Here is a 16,839-nt window from a genome sequence, read left to right as displayed (position 1 = left end):
TTTCTATTTTCCCCAAAACTCATGTGAACCGTAGTCACTAGATATGCAGTAGATCATCTCTACAGCTTAAGCTAAAATCATAACAGCTCTATAACACATGGTTTGTTTTGATCAGCTGAAAAGGGATGATGGTATTTGTAAATTTATGCTATCATTCCTAAAAACCCTGCATTCTAATCGAGTTGAATGACAACAAGAAACTCTACTTGCATTATCCTACAAAGCCAAAAAAATATTATAGAACGCCAAAAGATTGTTTTCTATGATGCTTGTATACGACACTCTCCTACATCCACAAAGAGGTGGCATAATGATGGTAATCCCTTTACCAAGGGTATTCAATCTATAGTTGCTGGTTTTATCTACGCATATAGGCTAAATTATAACAAATTCATTAGTTAATTCTCTGTAAGAGTCTTCAATTTAAAGTCACTATCTTCTTCATTCACCAACCAAATCCATTTGGTGAATTCCTTACGACAACGTCTGTACCTGTAAAGATCTCCTTTCCGTAAAAGATAATAAATAAACCAGTTCTCTTGAGTAGACACCGTGTTCTGGGTTGGTACTCTTCCAATTTAACCATGGGAGACATCTATAAAAAAATGGATCAACTGGGTCCCTCATGTTTATGCCACGTCAACGTCCACACCAAGAATGATGAATCCATGAATGGAGGTGTGGTCAGTCAGCTGTCATGGTTCCTTTTGCCATCCTGCTACTTTTTTTCCCCCACAAAGGTATAGATTATTCTTTCGAACTGTTGGCCAATTATGTCATGTCGCATGCTTAATTTATTGCTCGATGACTGTCTTGAGCTAATCGATCCAGGTTTATCTCGAGATTCCGACATATACGCTTTGGTTGGATAATGTTTCTTGTTGACGTGGATAATGTCAATGACCCAAATAAGAATGCGGAATGGGTATTTGTTTCATGAATTTATGAGCATATAATACAAGATTTTTTGGAGGCCAATGTAGATGGAAAATGGTTGTTGTTATAGAAAATACAAAGATTGGAAGGTCAAGTCCAAGATTCTTATAAGATAATCTTAAAAACTTGCAAATAAATTGAAATTTTTTTTTGGGATGCATGAGTTTGCCTTCCATTAATGTCCATGTCTATCCATAGATATTATGCAAGGCAGGTGAGACCCACCTTGCACATCCACCAAAGACACTACTTCGGCCAGCCAACGTGTTGCTTGCGTAGCTCTATCACAATTTTATATTTTTTATAAAAGTTATAGCAACGTAAGAAACACCTCAATCCCAAAACTTTAATTTTTTGCAGTCAGCCATCGTTTGTTATTTTTCCATTAGCAATCATCTATGTCTATTAAAAATTGTTATCATATGATCATCGCGTGATTTAAAAAAAATATTTCTGAAGTATCCTTTCTATTATTGGAGATGGAGGCTAGGCTACATTATAACCCCAAAAATAACTTATGATGGTTGGTTGAAGAATTGAAAGTTTTAAGATCAAAATAATTTTTTGTATAATTTTGAAGTAATGTTGTTGTAATTTGCCCCATTTTTATCTAATTTTTCTAATCCTCAACAAAAGCACCAATCACCGTTTACAGCATAAGATTCTTCTATGTAAAGATAAAAAAAATACTAAAAATATTATTTTTTAGCAAATTTGCTGCTCACACTAATCTCGCGTGAGCGCTGCCATCTGAGTCAAGAGAAATAATATATTCCAAAAATGGAAAACAGATACATGACGGATCTAGAGGATCTTTTCGAAATGGTGAGTAGTAAAGAAAGCGACCAAATCCGCAGTTCTGTTCATCTTTCGGTATACATGTACAACCTGAAAGGCACCACACTCTTCCAATAACCTTCGGATGTCATCTAAAATCGGATGATCAGCCTCCTCCGGCCCTTTCTTAGAATTCGCTCAATAATCTCTACCGAGTCTCTCTCTAAGAAGCCTCTAGCACCCACCTCGCATAAGGGATTTTAAGAATTTCCCCTCGCATAGGTGAAAACATTATAGCTTTTGCAACAGCTTGTAAGCGATGTACGCGAATCGCATTCTTCAGAGCTGGACCTTTCTCCTCGTGGTCCACCACCCTTCCATGACCTAAGAATAAAAATACCTTGGGACCCAGCACTAGAGCCAAAGAAAAAGTTTGCGCACCAATTATCAATTATACCAATCACATCCTGCCACGTAAAAGGTTAACTCGTCTTTGATGACAATTTCCCTCAAGAATCAATGATGAGAATAAATTAAAAATATTCAAAGACCAAGCTTTTACATATATCTTATTGATGAGTGAGTGCTTGATAATGTCAAATTAGACTATAATTATATTTGTCCACAGGATTAAGCATACACCATGAATCGCATTATTTTTTTCCAAAATAAAAAAAAACAATTCATGGCATCGACATGCCATAAGCAATGATTAAATAAATATTTATATACATACATACATATAGGTAGGTATGTATGTAAAATCTCGCGATTAACTACACAAGCTCTATAGATAACCGCAATTGTGAAAAGAAAAAATGAAAATAAGAAGGCAAAGATAGCTTTTTTTTAAAAAAAATCAAGTTAAAGAAAAGATGATAAAGTTTAAGTATAGTTAAATGGGCTCATGAAAATTTAAGTGAATCTTGTCAAAGGCCGGTTTGGGTGGACCGCATCCTCCGCGAGTTTGGCATGATGGCGCGAGGCGAACGCGCCGCGTTAGAAGAGAAAAAGGACAAGGAATACAGCACAGGCACAAGTCAGCATTGCTTGTTTTATCCCGGTGGGCAACGAGGGATGCTTGGATTTGCTCTTGCTTAGCTGTATATAAACTAATCCTAAGTTGTATATGATGATTAAAAGTATGTCGGACGTGAATCTCATGTGAATTGTTGCATTAGATGCATTCAATGATTAATGACCTCTAGCATGATGGGTTGCAATTGTATGATTGTATCTTTTACCTGAAATGGAGGATTCATCTCCTTTCGTACTAATTCATCATTGGATCATCTATCGCATAGATCACAAAATGATTCAAACTCCATCATTCATCCTCCTGCAGATATCTCAAAGTGAAATGGTGAATTCGTGTGAAGGAAGGTGAATCCTTCTTCCAGCGCCGAAGATACAATTCTAATTCCTAGCTGATTTGGCCCAATCGAACTCATGATTTCGATTTAGTACATGATGCGGGGTTTTCACCCCGGCACCAGCCCGCACACTAGCCGAGCAGGGAAAGCGACTGCGTCCCTCGCGAGGTATTGTCCGCTCTAAGATTGCCGCTTCGGGTCTCCGGAGGGTCGCCCAGGGTCTGTGCCCAATGACTGCCCCAGGCCCTAACAGCGCGGGGGTCCGCGGAGGTACTGCCCCTACCCTCACGGTTTTGCCCTTCAAAAGGCACCTCGTGAGGAAAGATTTTAGGCCTCCTCATTATAAGGCACAGACCTTTCCGCTGATTAGCCGATGTGGGACTAAAGTTCGGAACCCCATCCCACAACACAGCCCCCCCAACGGGAAGGTCAGTGCGCGGCCGGGGCCCTCCTTCTAGCGCCATCTGATGCGGGGTTTTCACCTCGGCACTAGCCCGCACACCAGCCGAGCAGGGAAAGCGACTACGTCCTTCGCGAGGTATTGTCCGCTCTGGGATTGACGCTTCGGGTCTCAGGGGGATCGCCCAGGGTCTTTGCCCAATGACTGCCCCGGGCCCTAACAGTGCGGGGGTCCGCGGAGGTACTGCCCCTACCCTCACGGTTTTGCCCTTCAAAAGGCGCCTCGTGAGGAAAGGTTTTAGGCCTCCTCATTATAAGGCACAGACTTTTCCGCTGATTAGCCGATGTGGGACTAAAGTTCGGAACCCCATCCCACAATAGTACACTTGATATCTTATACCAACAGGGTGCACAAGCAGTTGGCATCATCTTTTATTTTGAATTATTTCAAGCCAGGGATCAATTATTGAAACTTTGGCTAGGTAAATCGTGCAGGGGAAACAAGATTTACCAGAGTTCAAATGTGTGTTAGCAAATGATTGAAGCCAAGAAAGAATGCTTCCTCATACATGGAAGAGGAAGACAGGAAAGGACATGTTACATGCACTCTTCTGCTACTAATACATGGAAGACTTCATCAACTTTGGTCAATCAGAACTTCAGTTCATGGAGCAAGTTGCTAATCTCTTCTTGCATGTATGGGCTTGTCTTAGCAGTCATTATCGATCCAAGGATACTTCATTAGATCCCATGGAACAATGGGTTTAGCAAACTAAATACTTTGGATTCTGCAAACAAATTGAGGGTGTCAATATGAAAAAAAAGCGGTACATATATCAGGCCCTTCCTTTAGAGGACGTTACGAACTCACGCAAAATTACCTCCAGAATTCACGTTGAGATAATCATAAGATTCCGTGCTATCATTTCTTTGGTGAAGGACCATGGCTCGGCTATTGGCATGTGACCGTCGCATAAATAAAATAAGTTGCAATGGCTTGTGTTTGGTGAGAAAGCTAAAAGGAGCTAAAATATTCACACTGAAGAGTAATGATGTGCTGTGAGGGTTTGATGCACGTGCTGCAGCCCTAGAGTCAGAATAAGAGACATCTACAATATTCTTAAGAGTGAGCAGCAACTATGGTAGGACTGTGCTTAGATCTGAAGGTTCGGTCTTTATCCGAGGATAGCCTTATTCCTTTGAAAGGTGGCTTGAGGTCGGCTACCGATGAGGTTTGTTCTGAGAAGGTGCAGACTGAGCATCTAACCGCATGTCTTAAGTGCGAGGTGGAGTTCGTGGACTATATTCTATTCCAATGTGATCAAGCCATGAGGATATAAAGGCTTGTTAATATCCCATTGGATGCTCGGTGCTAGTCCGTCTCTTTCCCCCGACACCTAGACGGTGGGCCGCCATACTTCAGACCTGGTATGTGGCCATCAAGGCAACATATATTGCTTGCCATTTTTGGTTGGCCATAAATATTTGGATGTTTGGAAAGAGTAGCCCTACACTAAGGTTCGTCATGGAGAGGGCCTGAGCGTAGGCTACAAAAATCACTCATGAAAGTCTATCAGATAGGCCATTGATAGCTTGGAACATCTGGGTCTCTACCTCTGCTCTTGTAGTTCTGCAGACAACGTACATCATCTAGGAGCTCCCATCTCCGAGTTTTCTCAAGGTCAACTTCAACGAGTGTGTTTTAGTTGATGCCAGGAGAGGTGGAGCAGATTTTGTGATCAGAAGCCCGGACTCTGAAGTGGTGGTAGCCAGTGAGTGCCTAATTTCCGACATTTCAGCCTGAGGGCAGCTTAGGCTGGTTTGTGTCATGCTCGGTACGTTCTGCTGGCCAACACAATTCTGCTCGAAGGTGACTCGGTTGGATCTAAGAGTGCAGTGGTGATATGGGTGGCCGCCATCTCCTGCTTCGAGATATTTAAAACATGGCAAGTGGAGACATTGTCTTCAAGCCCAAGTACATCGATAAATAGACTAATGGAACTGTAGACTGGGTAGTTTTTTTTATGGCCAATCATTCTAGAAAAATCATCTAAATTGGTGAGAGAGAACTGTTTAGGGCGTTGGATGGCCCGTTACTTTTTGATTTATTTTTTATTCTATTCATGCCATTGGGTCATAAGTTATCTATAATAATAATAATAATAATAATAATAATAATAATAATAATAAAATGTGTCCCCCAATGCCTGAGACGTGACAATCCACATTGTAGACAGCGTCGCTATAAAGAAAAAGGTGGGGATGCATTTAGAGCACGGCAAATGCATAAAATGCCTTGATGTGACGCCATGAAGACAATCTATACGGCAAAAAGAAGATAATCTTCTCAATTATACGGCATTATACATATATAAGACAAATCAATACGGCAAACAACATCCTCCATTTTTCCCGTCTAGAGGAAGGGATGGGTAGTTGGAATATATAACATAAAATTCTGGTGCAACGAAATTACACGGCAAAGGCATATGTCATTTTTGGCATCTCTCACCGGCTACCTATCAACGAATTGCTATCAGCAATTGGTGCAAAATATAGCCCCATATGGTATAAATTCTTGATATAAGATTTGGGGCCCGTAGCACTAGTTGAAAAAAATCACAAACAGCATCTTGGCAGGAGTATAACAGCCTTATACCAATCAAAAGCCATTTGCAGCATACATATAGTATACTTTCAATGTATTAATCTTATTCTCCATAAGATGTTATATTATGATGATAATATTGATTGTCACATTATGCTAATATTTATATAAGTTGCTTCAAAATATAAAGTTAAATCAATACATGAATATATTAATATAGATAGCATATACATAATATGAATATCATAACATAAAATATGCCATAAAACTATATTTGTTATATTTTATAATATAAAAATTATTCTCTAATAATATTATTATAGTAGATATATTAATACCGCCGTATAGATTATAATCTATCGAAGATAATTTTGTTATTTTAAAAAATAGATAGTTTATTTTAATTTTCAGCTTATTCTAAAAATTTTATAGCATGGGTAGCTTACTTGGTGTAGCTATCCTTGTTTCAATTTTCTTATCCTCTACTAAATTCCATACAGGGATTTTTTTTGAAAGCTGCTATTACTACAAATACCAAGTTCAAATGCATCTTTTCCATGCCTCGCCCCTAAATTGCTCATCTTAGAAATAGAAGGCTCTCATTCATTTTTCTAGGATCTCACCTTAAAATATCAAATGTGCAAGTAGCTGTCAAGCAGGTCAAACAGGGGAGGGCTCTCTTTTTTTTCAAAATAGGTTAATCCATCCAAACATGCACAGCACTCTAATGTGCAAAAGATGCACCGTAGAGAATGCCACTCGATACCACCACTTGGTTCTACTGACACGGACTTTTGAGCTTGGGTGCAAAAAAAGGACTATTGAAGCCCACCAAAGATCACTGTATAAAAAAATATAAAATATATAAATAAATCTACGTCATCCTATGAGCTTAAGTTTTGAGGATAAATAGTGATTTTAACGTAGTATCAGAGTAGAGATCCTGAGTTTGAACTCTCTCTCCACACTGTTTGATCTTATTATTAAAAATTTTATATGTTTTTGGAGTAAATGCTGATTTCAACGTTCTGACTGTGGGATGCCTGCCCAATGCCAGCATGACACTCGCTGGATGGATCGCTGGTCCGACCAGCTTCAACAAGTGCCAGCTAAATAATAATTTTTTCAATACTCAGAAGTCAAATCATAGATTTCGCCGCTTCAAAAGTGAGCGTTGACAAATTCATAGCCGTTGGTGGTCTTCTCAGCCGCCCCACTAGGTTGACTCGACCCGGTCCACCCGCCTGAACAAAAGCGGGTTGGATTCGATCCATTTAGTTCAGGTACTGGGGAAGAAAGGATGGAACAAATAAAAAGTTTGAAGGAAAATTCTAGTGGACATGAGGTGGATGAAATGCTGGATCCATCTTAAAGCAACGTGGCATTGTCTCTGGTTTGGGACCAGAATCACCATCACCACCGACCCCAAACACTCTGGGCTTTGAGTCAGAAAGCTGCGAGAATCCAGGAGTCTATCCACAACTCTTGTTCCCGCAAGTTGAATCCAGGAGTCTATCCACAACTCTTCCCAAGTGGACAGATGCCAAGATACGTGTTCTAAATGGGACTGCCAATTGTGGAACCTTGATCGCCAATTATTGTAATTTAGGATCTTAGCCACTTTATGTCGTTCGATATTGATTTGGTTGTCTTCATCGGTCCTAGTCTTCGGCAAGTGCAATGTAAAGATCCAAGAAGAGCACTAAGGAACTATGGATCCTAATTTTGGATTCTGTTCATGCAAACTGATTAATATACTCTTCAAGTTTCTGTTGTTTCTCTCTTATCCGAGTTGGAATTGATGGTCCCCGTTCTCTTCAGAAAAGAGAGATGACAAGTTTGGAAACGGAATAAGAGATGGGATAAAGCATTTATCACACCTTATACCTGGGATAACCGCCAGCCTAGCTAAATGTTGGGTTTGAACTGCTAATCCCCGACAATGTGGTCAAACCAGGGATAACCAGGGATCATTACTCCACTTCCCTTGGGCCCTGGAATTTCATTAAACTCCATTTTTAACCCTACTATTTAATGAAGAGACCACAATAGTCCATTATTGGTTAAAGATAATTAAAATGTAAGGACACTATTGCCATCTTCGCTAGTCAACATTTAAAGGGGGACCAAAAAACATATTTCAAGCATAAATTTCATGCCGTTTCTGCTTATCTCATGTTACCCTGGTATTGGTTGTCCCTATTGGGATAACAAGAAGTTATCCTCGAAGCACTTATCCTGCTTCCGAATGAGGCCTGAGAGTTCCACCGCTAGGCTGCCAAATAGGAGATGAAGAAAGGGCTCTTCCTTTCTTCATTCAAAGGCAGTCTACTGGATAAATTGGAATGGAATGGACAAACGGGTGGAGTCGCCTAGAGGGTGTTTACACCCTCCAACAATATAGAAAGTTTGAAAGATCAATTGGGAACTTGGCATGCAGACAAAATTGACAGGTCAGAGGTTTGCACCACAATGTGCAACAAAATATAGCAGTTATCAAGTTGCAAAAGGGCCATCATGCCTCAGTCATAAAAAAAAATAATAATAATAAAAGTTTCAATATGATACGAGGTGACTGGGTGGTTTATGCGTGATTGATTTTTATTTTTTTATTTTTTTTGGATGATTATGGAAGCAGCCCAGCTTTTATTAGAGATGGATCATACGATTCCATGCATACGAGTGTTTAGTCCCACATCGGCTATAAGGAACCAAAAAATCCAAATAATACATTCCAACTAGCCTTTTGAATAAGATTTTGAGTTGTGACGAAATGGTAACAGATTCAATCATAGCCTATGTGGATCAAAGGACATTACAACACAAGTTCATTAGGGCTAATCGTGGACCGATTACGGTGTTTGTGATTAGATTTGAATGAATTTGAACTCTTAGCTTGGCGATGACGTCTAAAGTCATCGATCATCATCATTATAACATCTACAGAAATCTCCGCAACGATGGTCTCCTCCTGACTCGTTGGATGGGGAATGGGCGTGGTATCAGATACATATATATCATTATTCCTAAAATATGGAAGGGATTCCACTAGATTCAAGAAACGGCTAGCCAGATATTGCCAGAAGAGAATGTTAAGAGAATCCAGGCTCCATCACCACAAGCAAACAAAGCTACGCGTCACATTGGATGATCCCTATGCCTCCTAAAAAATAATAATTCCTCGGTCGCACCAAGTAACAAGGCAAATCACGCAACCATAACACCAACCCCTTGCTCCAAACTCCGAACCCACAACAATGATGAATCTTTCCGACCACGGCGTACTGGGCTTCCAGGAAGGCCTCCCGCCGCCGCCGGGCCCTAGCCCGCTCGCCCTCACGGGCCCCGACTGGCTGTCGCACGCCGACAACGGGTGGCAGCTGACCGCCACGGCGCTGGTAGGCCTCCAAAGCGTGCCAGGCCTCATCATCCTCTATGGCAGCATGGTGAAGAAGAAGTGGGCCGTGAACTCGGCCTTCATGGCTCTCTACGCCTTCGCCGCCGTGCTCCTCTGCTGGGTTCTCTGGGCCCACCGCATGTCCTTCGGCGATAGGCTCAGCCCGCTTCTTGGCCAAGTGGCCATGGCGCTCCCCGAGGACTACCTCACAAGTGCAAGCGACAAAGGCTCCTTCCCCAAGGCCTCCTACGTTTTCTTCCAGTTCGCGTTCGCGGCGATCACGGTGATCCTGTTGGCCGGGTCGTTGCTCGGGAGGATGAACTTTTATGCGTGGATGTTGTTCGTGCCGCCGTGGCTGACGACGTCGTACACGGTGGGCGCGTTCACGGTGTGGGGAGGCGGGTTCCTGGACCAGATGGGGGTGGTGGACTTCGCCGGAGGGTATGTTATCCACCTCTCCTCCGGCGTGGCCGGATTCACGGCGGCATATTGGGTATGTAGCTCTGCGCCTTCACTGCTTTCATTGCATGGATTTTGTGTTATGCGTGTGGCCCACAAAGGTCCACAGCGGCCTACTGCGATTTCAGCAAGGTGAGTTGTCTTGCCTTCTGATCGATCCTCTCCAATCCGGACCTGAACGTACGGAAAGTGCCAATTCTCCAATCACCGCTCTTCGTGACTTGCATAAGGGTTATGATTGGATGGATTTCGTGCAATACATGGGATACCGCATTTCACACCAGCGTTAGTGGTTCATCCAAATTATGGACCGCCATGAAGAAAATTGGCACCGTCCATTTTAGGTCCAGATCGAAGATGATCTGAATCGACCTGTATTAATGATGTATAAGATTTATATTTGCTAAGATTCGCCGTCTAGTATTGATATGGTATAGTATTAATTTTTTTTTTTATATCGAGTGTCGGTTCGCCATCTATATTAGATATCAGTATTAAACCGATATAGTACGGTGTGCTCCGTACTGTTCAGTTCGGACCAATACGATATACTATGATATTTGGAGCATGGTGGTGACTGGTCATACAACATTGTTGATGCATGAGATAGCGACCTTTCCAAAGACACATCTTGAGGCTCGTTGCTTATTACCTTCGCTTCGACGGAGAATAATTGTCGTTACTGAAAACGTTAGCTTGGGTTTGATTTAGACGTGGAGTGAATTGCGTTGATGCGAGACCACAAGCCTCTAATGGTCGACATGTGTCCTTTGAATAATGAGTTATCAACCATTGATCTTTTTTGAATTGTTTCCAGCAAAAGGTTATTAAGGCCGGCTGCTTATGCATTTTCAGCAACTATATAAAAAAAAAAATCACATGTCTCTTGCGTGGCGTGAGATCCCAAGAATTCATTACAATTTCAAAACAGGTCCACGTAGAAAGTTGACCGAGGGTGCGGCCTAGGGCAATCTTGCGGCTAGAGTTGGGCACTGGGCCGGGCCGCCCACGGCCCAGCACGGCCCGGCACGAAGCGGGCCGTGCCTGGCACGGCCCGCTAGCTACAGTACCGGGCCGTGCCTGGCACGGCCCATTTAAGGGGGCCGTGCTGGGTCACGGGTTTCTGGCCCGCGGGCCGAGCCTGGCACGGCCCGCTTCGGGCCTGGGCCGGCACGGCCCGTCTCCCCCGACATGCCCCCGCCTCGCTCGCGCTCTCCCATGCCTCGTTCCCCGTCCCCGTCTCCGAAACCCGTTCCCGTCACCACCTCCCAAGACCCCTCCCTGTACGGATCCCGGTCTCCCCTCTCTACTAAAAGTTCCTCCCTCCCCGCTCTCCATGGCCTTTCTTTACCACTCTCGCCATGCCTGGTTCCTTCCTCCTCCTCCTCCTCCTCCTCTTTTCCTTACTCCCTTTCGCCTTTCCCCAAGCCCTTTTCCCCAACAAATGCGGCGAGAGGTGCGGTCACCTCCCCATCCCCTTCCCGTTTCACCTCAACTCCTCCTGCGGCCCCGCCATCGACTCCTTCCGCCTCTCCTGCTCCGATGACTCCACCCCGTCAGCCCTCTTCCTCACTCTGGGCTCCACCGACCTCCGCGTCATCGACTTCCTTCCCTCCAGGTCCCTCCTACTCGACTACTCCCCAAACTCAACCTCCTCATGTGACCCCTGGTACTCCAACGTCAACCGCTCCTCCTTCGTCTTCGACCGCAGCCCCTTCTTCGCCGTCACCGCCGATAACGTCCTCCGCCTCTACGCCTGCGAGGACTCCTCCGTCTGCAAGATCGGTTGCGACAGGATCGGCGTCGTCGGGGGTTGCGACGGCAAGCGGAGCTACTTCGGCTGCTGCTACCCGCTCTCCGATGGCAGTGTGTGGAAGCCGGGGGATGGGTTCTCGGTGTTCGCCGAGTACGGTTGCCGGGGGTTCTCGAGCTGGGTGGTGCGGTCCGCGTCCGGGGAGGATGCGGTGGCCCAGAGGCCCGTCTCGTGCCTGGCACGGCCAAGCACGGCACGGCCCGTCTCGTGCCGTGCCCGGCCCGGCCCGCCACTAGACGGGCCTGGGGCCGGGCCGGGCTTCCGTTCTATGCTGAACGGGCCGTGCCCGGCACGGCCCGCTTATGAAGCGGGCCGGGCCAGGCACGGCCCGTTTAGACCTCGGGCCCGGTGGGCCTGGGCCGTGCCGGGCCGATGCCCAAGTCTACTTGCGGCTTTGGTCATGGCGTGGGCTTGGGCTAAGCACATATAAATTTGTCCTAGTTGCCATGAGTCCACGTCCGAGTTACATCGCATCAAATCCAGAAAGTGCGGTCTACAAGATCCGAACCCTTGCATGAGATTTTTGTTGACCCTGGCGACGTGTTCTAAATTCACCAACTCGTATGGCTGTCCCCAGGTGGGCCCGCGGATATCCCACGACCGGCAGCACTTCCCGCCCAACAACATCATCAACATGCTGTTCGGCGCCGGCCTCCTCTGGATGGGCTGGTCCGGCTTCAACGGCGGCGCCCCCGGCTCCACCAACTCCCTCGCCTCCGTCGCCTCCCTCGCTGTCCTCAACACCCACCTCTGCACCGCCACCAGCCTCTCCGTCTGGCTCTTCCTCGACATGCTCGTCTATCGCAAGAGCTCCGTCATCGGCGCCGTCCAAGGGATGATCACCGGCCTCGTCTGCATCACCCCGGCCGCCGGTTAGTCCACTATTTACTCACATCACTTCAAATATCCCATCTTTAAGCTTCGCAAAACCAACTGACGTGCTGGAGAACGACATGATGGACAGGGCTGGTCGAGCCGTGGGCGGCGATGCTGATGGGGACCATGTCAGGATCCGTGCCATGGTACACGATGATGGTGCTGCACAGACGAGCAGCCTTCCTTCAGAAGGTCGACGACACACTGGGGGTGTTCCACACCCACGCCGTCGCCGGAACCTTGGGCGGGCTGCTCGCCGGTCTCCTCGCGCATCCCCGGTTAACGACGCTGTTCAGCGGAAACGACCACTCTGGCTTGTTCTATAACTTCAATAATGGGCGCCTGGACGAAGGCTTCAAGCAGCTCGGATACCAGCTCCTTGGAGCGGTGTTTATAGCTGTGTGGAATGTTGTTATCACGACTGCTATATGTTTGGCAATCAGTAAAATCGTGCCGCTGAGGATGAACGAGGACGATCTAAATAAAGGGGACGATGCGGCACACGGGGAGGAGGCGTACGCGCTGTGGGGGGATGGGGAGAGGACTCAGACCTACGCTCGCTGGAGCATGACGCCGGTGTTGCCAGCCTTTTGTCGTGGGTTTCGTGGGCGCTGATCATGATTACGTGCTAGTTTGGTCAGTATCCAAGCCTTCTTTGGGTTATTAATCGATGACATGTTTTTTATTAGCTTGTTGCTACTGTTTGCCGCTTGCAAACTCTCTGTTGTTGGGATATACCGTGGAATGTGTCATGTAGTCATGTGGAACCACACGTTTAAGGCTTCCTGGAGATTCAATGCAAATATGATCAATTTCCTTGGAGATTATCCAACTATGGGAATTGCCAAAATATTGGTTGATTGAACAAGGTACTTTTAGCGTGCAACTGTGCACCTTTACCCCAAGTAGTTCCCTAATTTTTGCGGGTCGTTGAGTGTCAACTCTGGCAGAACAAAAATCATATAAGGCGGGCACATGAGAAGAAAATATAAAACGAGCATCCTATTTTGCCATAGTTTTACCGGTATCCATCTTGAAGAAAAAACTCAAAAGTCGAGGACTCCTCCTACTAACATAGTCGTCAATCCTGTAATTTAAAAAAATTCAAAAAAGAAAAATAAATTGTGCATGGCATCCTCTTTCTTCTTCGTCAAACCTATCCAGCCACGCTCTTTCTCGTCAAGCCGTATCTTCCATCCGTGAGGTCTTACTTCTCCTTGCCGAGTCCTTTCTCCTTCTTTGAATCCCTTTCTCTTTTTCAGAATCTTTGCACCTAAGAGTTTATGGAACTAAGGAACACTATATATATATATATATATATATATTAAATAGAGCTAGAAATTGTGTATTGTGTACTCGTACTAATGAACACTACTATGTTTTAAAATCTATGTATTAATTTATCTAAAAGGGTGTATTGGCTTGTTAAATAACTAATTGCTTGGTGTGTATCACCTACTACTGGGTGTGCATCAAAGAAGTTTGCAGTATATATTAGCAAGTTGATGAGTGTGTATTACCTGGTCATGTACTATGTGCTTGTGAACATGATGTTTTGAAGATTGTATATAACAATTTACTTGAATGTATGTATTGAGTTACTAGATGACTAATTTACTAAATATGTATCATTTGATTGTGTTTGGGAGTAATCATTTTTTTATCATAATGGCAAACCTATGTAATAGAAATCGCTCCCTGCACCCACTGTGGCTTGATTGTGGCATGTAATTAGAGACATTTTGGGCATCAAATATGTTCTCTCTCTGGGTTATACATGTCTCTCTAGTCCCATATGTACAATTGTACTTATGCCTATTTTAATCTGGACCCTTCGGAGTGTCACGTGAGAGTAGGAAAGTATTTATCAAATTATATAAACATTTTAAAATAAAAAAAATCTGCTTAGATTATTCAATGGGGGATCACGTACAGCTGGCTGTGCTTCCATTTGCAAAAAGCTATCCTTCTTATGAAGGAAACCTGATATTGCGGAATAAGTTATGAGAAGAAGCTATTACAAGATAAAACCAAGACTTCATTTTAGATTTCCTTTCTTCAGAAAAGGGCTCATTAGAACTTGGAAACCCTAGTATCCGATGAGCTCTTGTTGGAATACACTGTGCAACGGTATATATGTTGAGCCTCTAGTCTTCGTTTGGGTGGTCACATCTAGTGATCTACACAAAAGTCTCACACCTTCTTATATCTTGTGTATGTTTATCTTGTTGTGAAGACATGATTTGCTAAGAATAGATATACCTGGTTGATACCTCTAAAGCTCTTATTCTTCTCCTAGATCAATTATGTATGTATTAAAGATATGATGACATTATACAGCTGTTTAGATGGATCATGCTAGGCTGCAAATGAACTTCAAATGACCGAAAAATCGGGGCGGGGACGGGTTTGTGTCCGACTGAGACTTAATATGCCAAGAATCAAGTAATTCAACGCTCGAATAGATCGATTTAGAAAGATTCATGAGTTGATTTGTTTCAAGCTAAAGTATTCATCAACTTCGTCTATTCTAGTATTAGGTATCTCTTGCTGGTAACTAATTTGGTGCTGCGAAAAGCAATTAATAAAACCACTGAGGTGGTAGCATAGTGAGAGCGTAGCCTTACTTCCAACCAAGTGGTTCCGAGTTTGAAACGCACGGACGTCGATTAAATTATGGAGACTGGATACTCCCTGCTCGAACACAGGGTCTGGAAAGGCGTATCGCTATGCTGGTAACCTCGGTGGTGCCAGATGTGACGTACTCATACGTGGTATTCGTGCTGGAGCCCAGAGAGGTAACCGAGCCGGGCCCACGGGTGGGGAGGGTATGAGTAAAACCGGCCGGGGTGCCCAATACACGGTCATTTCTGCCTGCATCAAACATTCTCCTGGCAGGGTGAAGGCCCAGTGGAGGCTGCTACGCGGGGGTGGGCTTGTCCCTTCCTCCCCCCTTCCCCTTTTTTTCAGCAAAAAAAGAAGAAAAAAAGCAATCAATAAATCACAAATACAACTTCTCAAAGTAAGAATGTAGTGACACTGTCTCGGTATTTTTTTCTTTCGAAAAAAGAGAATTAAAATAGAGGATAAATTTTCTATGGAAGAGATAGAGCAACTAATCAATGAAGCACTCCACCTTTAGGGCGTAGAAATAAATGAGATGGGTGCAAATTTAGAGAAAGCTTAGGTAGAGTTAGAACTCAGAAGAAAGATAAAGGAACATGCTTGCATAGTGCTCCTTCCATGAAATGAGAACCTACGATGGAAGCAACATGAGCATGTGGACTCATGCTTGGAACATGTCAATCAAATTAATCTTGAATCAAATCACGATCGAGTTAAAGGAGCCATGGACAACTCAAACTCAATTTGAAGCCAGAATCCAATCCATCAATACCTTATATATTTAGCAATGCGATGCTTATGAAAAGCACAACCCTGGTTAATTACAAAATATGATTATTCTTTTTTTATATTTATAAAGTTTCATGAATACACTCTTTTCATGTTTCTTCCTTTCAAAGTAAAAAAATTAAAACAAGATAGATATATTTAGTAGGAGATAAAAGAGACAAACAATTGATGCCTCCTGCATGGAGAGATACATTGGGATTGTGGTTTAATATTAGAATAGCTATAGATTTAGCTAGCTAGGGTTACACTAACCATGACTTGTGATTGATCGTTTTAGCTAACCAATAACTTTATCGGGCAGGGAATGTGCATGGGTCGAAAGTTATTGAGTCTATTGGATTTAAATGTTAGGTCTCTAGCTAGTTTAGGACAAGTTAGGTTTGAGTAGGGATAGAAGTTAAACTAAACTGGTCAGATGTATCCCAGCCACAATGACAATAATAAAACTTTGTTGCCTAAGTGATAAATTATGAATTGTCATATTGAAAAATATAAAAGATTAACAAAAACTTTCATCATTAGACCTAGTTGAGGCTTAAGAGCCGAACCTTGAAATTGTTAGGCCCAAATGGCCCTAGCCATTTCCATTGCAGTGCAAGAATATAGCGTGTTATTTCAAAAATTTTTTGCTTCCCTTGCCATGAGATAAAAAGATGATTTCATCGCATTGGTTTCTATATCAAGATATAGCAATTTTGTTTTTCTAATTATTAGTATTTAAAAACATGAATATTATTTTAGTTTCAATATGAGATATTTGTTAGAAAGCACTAAAAAAAGAGGTACC

General features: G+C 43.6%; 1 protein-coding gene across 1 annotated transcript; it reads left to right on the top strand.

The window, feature by feature from the left end:
- The first annotated feature begins 9,350 nt into the window (after positions 1–9,350).
- On the top strand, positions 9,351–13,378 carry LOC103724142 (ammonium transporter 2 member 3-like). The gene is made up of 3 exons (XM_008815312.2): positions 9,351–9,983; positions 12,340–12,634; positions 12,727–13,378. Exons 1-3 carry the CDS (start codon positions 9,351–9,353, stop codon positions 13,251–13,253), a joined length of 1,455 nt encoding a protein of 484 aa, XP_008813534.1. The 3' UTR covers positions 13,254–13,378.
- The last annotated feature ends 3,461 nt before the right edge of the window (positions 13,379–16,839 follow it).

Source organism: Phoenix dactylifera, chromosome 18 (genome assembly GCF_009389715.1).
Source record: "Phoenix dactylifera cultivar Barhee BC4 chromosome 18, palm_55x_up_171113_PBpolish2nd_filt_p, whole genome shotgun sequence".
NCBI classification, from domain to species: domain Eukaryota; kingdom Viridiplantae; phylum Streptophyta; class Magnoliopsida; order Arecales; family Arecaceae; genus Phoenix; species Phoenix dactylifera.
The sequence above is the reverse complement of the archived record's forward strand: the minus strand, read 5'-3'. Positions and strand labels throughout refer to the sequence as shown.

Excerpts from the sequence above, each read along its gene's own strand:
- LOC103724142 (XM_008815312.2), top strand. The coding sequence starts at position 9,351 with ATGATGAATCTTTCCGACCACGGCGTACTGGGCTTCCAGGAAGGCCTC. Across the intron at positions 9,984-12,339 it reads GATTCACGGCGGCATATTGG|GTGGGCCCGCGGATATCCCA; the intron begins GTATGTAGCTCT and ends GGCTGTCCCCAG. Across the intron at positions 12,635-12,726 it reads CTGCATCACCCCGGCCGCCG|GGCTGGTCGAGCCGTGGGCG; the intron begins GTTAGTCCACTA and ends CATGATGGACAG.